Source organism: Asparagus officinalis, unplaced genomic scaffold (genome assembly GCF_001876935.1).
Source record: "Asparagus officinalis unplaced genomic scaffold, Aspof.V1 AsparagusV1_Un553, whole genome shotgun sequence".
Taxonomy (NCBI): domain Eukaryota; kingdom Viridiplantae; phylum Streptophyta; class Magnoliopsida; order Asparagales; family Asparagaceae; genus Asparagus; species Asparagus officinalis.
The window spans coordinates 44,263-54,123 of NW_017972816.1; the positions used below are offsets into that span (position 1 = coordinate 44,263).

Here is a 9,861-nt window from a genome sequence, read left to right on the forward strand (position 1 = left end):
ATTTTACAATGGGCAAAGATGTCCTAAACATGTCACATCCGAAGCATATGACATCTTAAACCAACTTCCATCGGTCATGGTACTTCAGTGAAACAAGTTCATGGGGCCTTTATCTAATTTTTATGAAGTTTAAGAGGGTTTTGTGCAAAGCACACCAAAGTTCATGGGGGGCTTTTGTGAAAACTACCCTATTTGTTAGTTTCTTGGATGCCTTGATTTGTCCAACTTTTCTACTTATTTTGGTTTTCAGTTATTATTCTTACATTTCGGAGAAAATGGAAACTTCTTTGAGTTCTTTTAAATTTCTGCTTTTTTAAGGTTTACCTTGTAGGTGGATGCTTTTACAGTGTTACTTATGTTTCCTATTACTTCAAGTAGTTCTAACATCATACCCACTTCTCATCATTTAACAGAATAGCTTGGCGCAGCTGTTGGAAGTAGCTCTCTGTGCTGTTTCATTCAGGGAACATGGCGGAACTTACCAAGACCACATAAATTCCTATGTAGAGCTATTGTCAGTAATCCCTGTTAAACCCGATAGCCTGAGCTTGCATGATGATCCTATATTTTATTTGCAAGGTAATGCCTATGCTGTATGCATATTTAGACTCTACTTCCACTGACTCACTGATTTTAGTTTTTTCTAGCAAGTGGATTACATGCTTTTTCTGGTATAGGTGTTAATTCTTTGAAGAATGGGAGTTCAGTGGAGGATATTCTGAAGAACCTTTCTTCAGAGTGTTTGCAACCAGATATTCTTGCCACACAGTTTGCCGAATCTCCTTTACCTCGCTCTATAGACAGCACAGCGTCTTTGGCACAACACTGGGTAGCTATCCATTTGAAATGCATCCCTCGCCTCCTTATGCTTTGTAAAACACTTCATGGCTCCCTCGTTTCAGTTGAGATAGAAACACAAGATGCTAACTTTAGCGTGAGATTGTCCTTCAGTCACAGGATCCTTAAATTAATAGGATACCTTGCCAAGGAAATTCATCTTGATGCTTTTGATGCTGAGCTGTTACATGCAATCATAGGCTGTGCAGATACAATTCCAACACTGTTCAGATTGAAAATGGACTACGTAACCTGTAGTCCAACGAGCACTGGCAATTTTGGGGGCCCTGTATTACTAGTACTGGAGGAATTTCTACAGCTTGTCCAGGTCATTTTCTTGGATGGCCATGTATTTCAGAACATTCGTGCATGTTTGCTTGCCTCCATTTTAGACATTTTGGATTCTAAGACGTGGAGGTATGATGAGTCAAAATCTTCTTCTAGGCCTCCATTGGTTTACTGGCCTCAGATTGTTTTACATGTTCTGAAGCTTCTCAAAGAAGCTAAAAATTGGGCGTCTTATACACATAATCAGAAGGAAATACCTGACTACCTGTGCAGTTCTGCAATGGGTGGTCTTTCTTACCAAATTCATTCTGAGAAATTTCATTTGCTTAAGAGGTATACGTATGAAGAATATCTAAGGACATTATTTCCTCCATCAAAGCAATGGCTGGATGATTTGATTCATCTTGCCTTTTTCCTTCACTGTGAAGGACTGAAATTAAAGCCGAAGGTGGAAAGGTTTCAAGAAAGCTGCATGAAAACTGCTGTTACCTTGGAAACTGATGGTACAGCTGGACATGAAGATGAAGCCATTTTTGGGAATCTTTTCTCAGAAGCTAGCCGACCTGCTGGATTGTCAGATGGGCTTGATCAACCAACTAATACAGTTCCTGATGTCTCGAGTAGTCATCTTTTGCTGATCCAAGCGACTACTGAACTGTTGGGCTTTCTCAAAGAGAATATCTTCTCTTCAGAATGGAATTTTGCAGTTTATGATGATGCCTGCAAAAAGATTGATAAAAGCCACATAAATTTCCTAATCTCATTGCTTACCTGTCAATCTTCTGTGCCGGATGAAAAGTATTCTGGGAACTGTACTGCTTTGTCATCACAGGGGACACATGGGAATGTTAGTGACTTATGCTTTGATCTTTTGCAGAATCTTCTTGTTCGCCGTGTTTTGTCGAGCTCTCTTAAAGAACACATTGCTGATCAAGTCCTAAAGGTAGAAAACGGAGCATACATCTATAATAATTATACTCTTACTCTATTATCTCATGCTCTTATTGCTCAAGTGGGTTTAGATGATAGTCATTTGACAATGAAAATTTTTGAAGCCTTTGTTGGTTTCGTTCTTGAGAAGGCAAAGGATATTAGCTGCAAATGTCCTGGAGCTAATGATTTCTTTAAGACTCTCCCTTGCACCTTTTACTTGGAAATTCTGTTGATAGCCTTCCACCTGTCTAATGAAAGTGACAAAGCTGTTCTAGCAAATTATATATTTTCTTCTGTCAGAAAAATAGATGCACCTAAGCCTGGATTCAGTGGAAGGCAGCTTCTCTGCTGGGCTATTACTGTTTCAAGGCTAGTTTTGGTGCTGCGACATATGGTATCTTACCCATCTGCTTGTCCTTCATGGTTGCTTCTGCGGTTGAAATCTAGACTGAGGGAAGCCCCATTCAGAGCATATTTTTCAGAGTCCCTAATTGATCATGTGCCATCCTGGACATCGATTGTGGTGGAGAGTATTCTAGGTGATGCCATCAAAGAAGCTGCAGATCTTAATCTGCTGCTTTCTCAGATGATTGATACTGTGCCTCATCCTGTTGTAGCCTGTGACAGTGCTTTCCAAGCCCTAGGCTTGAATTGCGCTGACATCATTTCCAAGTTCTCATGGATACTTAGTTTCTGGAGAGGTAGAAAAGCTGAAACTGTGGATCAACTTATTGTGGAAAGATACATATACTTGCTTTGCTGGGGTACTGTTTTCAGTATCAGTCCTGATGCGAGGAATATGCTTCCTTTGGGAAGCACCTGGGCTGGTATTGACTTGTCGAATAGCGAGTCTTTCTTTCACTTCGGCCATATTGCTTTGAATGATACTTCTGCTGTTAGCAAGAATATTAATCTCTCAGAGGTCATCTTGGATCTACTTCAGCGGTTAGACAGGGAGCAATTACCAGATAAACTTGCAGTGCCAAGTTGGGACGTCTTCAGGAAGGCTGCATGGCTATCCCTAATACTCTCTCTGCTTCATTCTGGCATTTGCAAATATGCTATGATACATGAGATTCCTGGGGTTGAGCAGGGTTGGATTCAACCGAGTGATGGAAATGGGTTCTGTGTTGCAGAAAGCATAATTGCTAATATATTTAATGAGAGTAAAAGTGGACTGCTTTTAAGATTACTCTCCTCATTCCTGAGGAAGTATTTGCAAGTTCTTCAGGAAGCATTTCTTTCACTAGTTGATCAGAAGAGAGATTATGGGGATGGCTTTTCTTCGTTGTTGTTGCTTAAGCACAACGGGTTTGACAAGAACAGACAAGAGGTTTTACTCAAGAAGTGTGGTTCTAGTCCTTCACTACTGGAATCCTTATATGGTCTCTTATTGAAATCAAATGAAATAGTCGCAAAAGAAGATAGAGGAAATATGAACAGTTTCCTCTTGGAGGGTGTCCTGCATGGCTTTCCAGTACATCCTGATTCCTCCAGTGGTACTCTTCTTTCCTCTATTCTTGCTGTTAGAGAACTAGTTTGTATGTTGGATATTTATCTCAAAGTGAAAGCTGCAGTAGAAAACATTCCTATTGAAACTGATTTAGCTTGCCATCTTCTTGATTCTGTAATGGCTGTGAGATCTGATAAAATTTTTGAATCCATCCACAATAATTGTGAAGCAATATTTGCTAGTTTGATTCCTCGTGAGAGAAAACTGTCAGGTTTGAGTGATTTGTATGGACTGAAACAAATAGAGGGCCTCTTAGCAGACATCAATTCCAGACAGACAGCAGATGCTGAAATCCATGAAATGCTTATTACAAGTCTTGTTGATATTATTTATGGTCTTCAACATGACGATTCTAAAGCTGCAGTTTTCCAATTTTACGTGGGTTCTGATACATGTGTGTCTGAAGAAGTCAAGGAACTTTTTGGTCAACAACATGGTGATATCTTGGTTCTCATTGATGCATTAGAGAAATGCTCTTTGGAGGCAGTTAATTTGAAGGTAGTTAACTTGCTTGTTGATCTTTTAGCTAACGAGCAATGTCCTGCTCTGAAAGAGAGGTTGCAAAAGAAGTTTCTTGGAATGGACTTGCTCCGTCTATCACATTGGTTGGAAATTAAGCTTTTAGGATGCACTACAAAGTCTTCAGATGGGATCATTACTGCAAAAGGAAGTTCCACTGCACTCAGAGACTCAACCATGGAACTGGTGACACGTCTAGCATTACAACCGGGTGATGGCTTTTCAGCAGAGCTCCACAGTCAATTTATTGAGGCAATGCTTATGTCGCTTGATAGTGCATTTACTCTACATGATATCAATAGTGCCAAAGCTTATTTCAGTTCTATAATCAAACTTTTGAATGGGGAGTCCTCGATGAAGCTACTTGTGGAGAAGACTGTGAGGTTAATGGGCAATTTGGTAGGTGATGAAGCTTTGCTTCCTGGACTGAAGTTCCTTTTATCCTTTCTAGGTGCTGTTTTGGGTGACCTGGGAGCAAATAAGAATACCTCATCTGGACTTCCGTCCAAGCTTTCTGCAAGCAATAGTTTTGGCTCGGGATCTGTACTTTTGAAATCTGATGGTTCAAGAAAAGATACAGAAAATTTACTTCTTCCAACAAATGCAGAACGATCTTCTGCTTCAATCGAATGTGATGCCACCTCTGTAGACGAGGATGATGATGACGACGGGACCTCAGATGGGGAATTGGGTAGCATATACAAAGTTGAAGAAGAGGAGTGTAATAGTGAAAGAGCGCTTGCCTCTAAAGTATGCACATTCACATCTAGTGGCAGCAACTTTGTGGAACAACACTGGTATTTCTGTTATACTTGCGACTTGACTGTTTCTAAGGGCTGCTGTTCTATCTGTGCAAAGGTTTGCCATCGTGGACATCGGGTTGTTTATTCTCGATCCAGTCGCTTTTTCTGTGACTGTGGTGCTGGTGGTGTTAGGGGAAGTAGCTGTCAGTGTCTGAAGCCGCGGAAGCTTACTGGAAGCAGCAGTATGCCAGCTCAGAGTACCAGTAACTTTCAACCATTTCTGCCCTTTCCTGAGGATGGCGATCCCATAGTAGACAGTGAGTCAGACTGGGATGATGATTTGTGTTCTGCAGATATTGACAATTTTCTTAAGTTGTCCATCCCTAGAGAGGTACAAGAAGGACTGCCTGTGATGCTGGAGAATCTTAATCTAGAAGATCAAGTACTTGAACTCTGTAATAGACTGCTTCCTACGGTGCTCAATCATAGGGAATCAAACCTTTCTAAAGATAAAAAGGTACTACTAGGTGATGACAAGGTGTTATCATACAATGTTGATCTTTTTCAGTTAAAAAAAGCTTATAAAAGTGGTTCATTTGACCTGAAGATAAAAGCTGATTATCCGAACTCCAGGGAGTTGAAATCACATTTGGCCAGTGGTTCTCTTACCAAGTCATTGCTTAGCATCAGCGTTAGAGGTAGGCTTGCTGCTGGAGAAGGCGACAAAGTGGCAATATTTGATGTTGGACAACTAATTGGACAGCCTACAGTTGCACCTGTGACAGCGGATAAGACCAATGCTAAGCCGCTTTCCAAGAACATTGTACGATTTGAAATAGTTCATCTACTGTTCAATCCTGTCACAGAAAATTATCTTGTCGTAGCTGGGTATGAAGACTGCCAGGTGCTTACTGTAAATCCTCGCGGGGAAGTAACTGATCGCCTTGCTCTTGAACTTGCTCTACAAGGTGCTTATATTCGTAAAGTTGAGTGGGTTCCTGGTTCTCAGGTCCAATTAATGGTGGTCACAAACATGTTTGTAAAGATATACGACCTTTCCCAGGATAACATTAGTCCCGTACATTATTCCACATTATGTGATGATCTGATTATGGATGCAACACTTGTCCCAGCTCCCATGGGGAAAGTGTTTCTTCTTGTTCTGTCAGTATCTGGACGCCTATTCAGGCTGCAAGTTTCAATGGAGGGAGATATTGGGGCAAAAGAACTGAGTGAGATCATCCAGGTTCAGGGCAAGAGTATGCAGTCAAAAGGTCTTTCACTGCATTTTGCTGCATCTTACAGGTTGCTCTTCTTATCTTACCAAGATGGAACTTCAATAATGGGCCGTCTGGATGCAAATGCAGCTTCCCTTAGCGAGATATCAGCTGTATATGAAGATGAGCAAGATAATAAAGTCAAACCAGCTGCATTGCATCATTGGAGAGAATTGCTTCCTGGTAGTGGTTTTTTTGCTTGTCTTTCGAGTCTTAAATCAAATGCTGCACTTATAGTGTCCTTGAGCCCTCGTGAGGTATTAGCACAGCACATGCGATATGGTGGAGGATCAGCTTTGCCTTTGGTCGGAATTGCTGCCTATAAGCCTTTATCTAAAGATGAAACTCACTCTCTCGTTTTGCATGATGATGGTAGCCTTCAAATTTATTCACATATTCTGATGGGATCAAACACTACAGTGAATACGAATCCAGATCAAACAAAAAAGATAGGATCCAGCATTCTCAGTAACAGAGCCTATGCTGGTTCAAACACGGAATTTCCCCTTGATTTTTTTGAGAAAACAACTTGTATCACAGCAGATGTGAAGCTGAGTTGTGATGCCTTGAAGAACAGTGACTCTGAAAGTATTAAGCAGCGGTTGACATCAGATGATGGATTTTTAGAAAGTTCAAGTGCTGCAGGGTTCAAGGTAACTTTCATCCAAAACCAGGTGGTGCTAATACATATACTACAAACTTGGTACATGCAAATTCACGAGATATGAAAACATTAGTTTCTTACATTTTTTAAATTTTTTTTCGAAGTATGAAAACTTGTATTTTTTTATCCATACCCTCATGATTTTCTTTATGTATAGTAGTAGGATACATATATGTTTATAACCTTGGTTTTTTAATTACATACATTTACTTTTTCTTAAATGAATCTATCACTTTCTTTTTATAATATTTATAAGAATATTAAATTATTTGGGTTTTATTTTCATGACACTGAAATGATATGGAGTTCTAGAAGAAACTAAGAAAAAGAAAAAGAAATGGAGACATAATTATTCCTTGTGAAATTACTATTTTACTCTTTGAATTAAAATGGAAAAGAGGGCATGTCCTCCATTCCTTTAAATTTTAGATTGCTCCCATTTGGTTTTTTTTATAGTTGTATTGATGTGCTCTGTTCAGTTGTATTGCCTCATCAGCTATAGTTGGATTCTATAGGTTCTAACAAGATGTCAATATCATGATCTTTTTTCCTTTTCCAGGTTACAGTATCAAATTCAAATCCTGATATAGTCATGGTGGGTCTTCGTATACACGTGGGTAATACATCAGCAAGACATATTCCTTCTGAAATCACCATCTTTCAGAGAGTTATTAAATTGGATGAAGGCATGCGTTCATGGTATGACATCCCTTTTACAGTTGCTGAATCACTTCTGGCTGATGAAGAATTTACAGTCTCTGTTGGAAAAACCTTTGATGGTTCAACGATGCCAAGAATAGATTGTATGGAAATTTATGGCCGAGCAAAGGATGAATTTGGTTGGAAGGAAAAAATGGATGCAGTCCTGGACATGGAAGCACATGCTCTTGGGGTTAGTTTTGGTGGTGGTGTTAGCAGGAAGCAACGGATTATGCAAACTGCTCCTGTACATGAGCAAGTTATGGCAGATGCTCTCTGGCTTCTCTCTAGGATTTATTCAGCATGCAAGTTGCATATTTCTGCTGAAGTTGAAGATGTACATGTGGAGCTTAACAAGCTCAAATGCAAGAATTTACTGGAAGCCATATTTCAGAGTGACCGGGAACCACTGTTGCAGTCTGCGGCTTGTCTTGTTCTTCAAGCGGTCTTTCCTAAGAAAGATGTTTACTATCACGTAAGAAGCCTTGCTTCCCTATGGTTGTCACAGGTATCAGTTTATTTATTCATTCATTAACAGTACATTTCATTTCCAGGGCTTGAGCCCGTGCCTGCGCTGATAGTGCGCGGCACTTGCGAATGCGCTCCTCCAGCGTCGATCGGTTCTGTTTGACACGGATCCATTCCATTGTTGGCGGCTTGGAGGAACCACCATTCGTTGATTGTTGAGGCTGCTTGCCTCTTTTGTTCTTCAGATCCACGTTGTAGCGGATCCCGTCAACTGACTCCATGGCCTTTGCGAATCGTTTCGCAAGGCGTTGACGTTGCCTTTTGCGGGCTCTCTTCGAGAGAGTCACCACGCCCTCTGTGGCAGAAGAGTTGGCCAGAGCAGATCTGACCTTGTTGGAAACTGGAGGAATCTCACCCGATGCGACTTTGGCATCAAACGGGGCGAGATCTTCGTTGGTGGCTTCGACTTCTTCATACCAACGAACCTTTCTCCTGGAGGAGAACTTGGACTTCTTAGACTTGCGGGGGGAGGTTGATCCAGACGAGGACAAGTATTCCTCGAACTTAGTTTGGTCAAACTCGTACTCAATCTCCTCCACGATCGGAATTGAAATCCGCGGCTGCGACGCATCGATCTCGTCAGCGAGATCGTCGGCTCCCACTGTGGTCGCCAGATTGTTCGCGGTGAAAATCGTTGTTTTCTTCATCATTGATTCCATTGCAAATTCTTGTAATAGTTTATCGATTACAAAGATCCGGTCTTTTTTTAGATCCGGTTACAACGAAAATCAAATAACACAAGAAATAAAGAAAATTACAACTTTCTCCTTATTTGTCGAACGAATCGCAAGATCCTGTTTTGCGGTCTCTTGCTTGTGTGGGTTCTTTGCCGACGCCGGGGTTAATCCGTGGACCACCGCGCGATCTAGATCCGGTCGGATCTACGCAGTACAACGGGTATTATTTCACCAAGGAAATAATAGCCGGGGAGGATTGATTCACCAAGGAAACAATCGTCCAAGTCTCGGGATCTAAGACCAAGCTTAGATCCGGAGTGTAGCAACGTAGATCTGAGATCCGGTCCTCTCGAACTCCTGCCTTATTTGGCGTTGATGATCGTCGAGCACCAGATCTGGATGTGCAAGTCCTCGAAGTCCCAAAGCTTGAATCTTGTTAAGTTCTGAGTCTCCAATCCAGCAGGGCTTCGCCTCTCTCCAAAATTTCCAACCCTCAAATGAACAAGGGGGTGGCCTATTTATAGGCTACCCTCACTGTGCCTTGGGCACAGTGTGGCCGGCCACCTAGGTGGCTCGGCGGCCACCGAGCCACCTATAGGTGGCTCGGCCACCGAGCCACCCAGAGGTGGCTCGGTTTTGGCCGAGTCCCCTAGGTGTTGGGTTCCGTCGTGTTTTCGTCTTTTGGTTCTGTCCGTGATTTGGTTGATTCAGACTCTGATTCGTTGATCTGATTTGGCAGTAAGTCGATTTGAGTCTGAAACCGATCTTGATTCGATCGTGATTCGTCCGAGTATGCCCTTGGTTGGATGACTTGTTGACTCTTCGAACACTTAGCTTGATCCCGCACGCGAATGGACGTATTCCGTTGCTTGCGTGCGATTAGTCAATCTCGTTGCCTCATTGGTTTGTCGGTTTGTGCCGAGCTGAGCTAAGGGACCTATAAGCAATTTTATATGCCTACATGGAGTTTCTGCTATCCCAGGGGAAGATGACGAAAGAATCGCCACTTTCCCGCTTTCCGACGAAGAACAGGAAGTCTTCGCGACCCGGAGTGGAAATGAGTACCACTTCAAATATCCATCTCCTAGTGATCAATTAGCTGAGCAGGGGGTGACAAAACGGGGACCAGCCAAGACTCTCACAGAGCTGGGGGTGATTACGGTTCCTAAACCGGTTGAGGAGG

General features: G+C 41.9%; 1 protein-coding gene across 1 annotated transcript in view; it reads left to right on the forward strand.

Moving 5' to 3' along the window:
• The window catches only part of LOC109827921 (auxin transport protein BIG), a 26,183-nt gene that overhangs the window by 3,066 nt on the left and 13,256 nt on the right, over window positions 1-9,861 (forward strand). Inside the window, exons 3-6 of the mRNA XM_020394945.1 lie at window positions 414-579; window positions 678-6,763; window positions 7,334-7,981; window positions 9,786-9,832. Of these exons, the coding sequence (XP_020250534.1) occupies window positions 414-579; window positions 678-6,763; window positions 7,334-7,981; window positions 9,786-9,832 (6,947 nt within the window). The remainder of the gene's footprint in view (window positions 1-413; window positions 580-677; window positions 6,764-7,333; window positions 7,982-9,785; window positions 9,833-9,861) is intronic.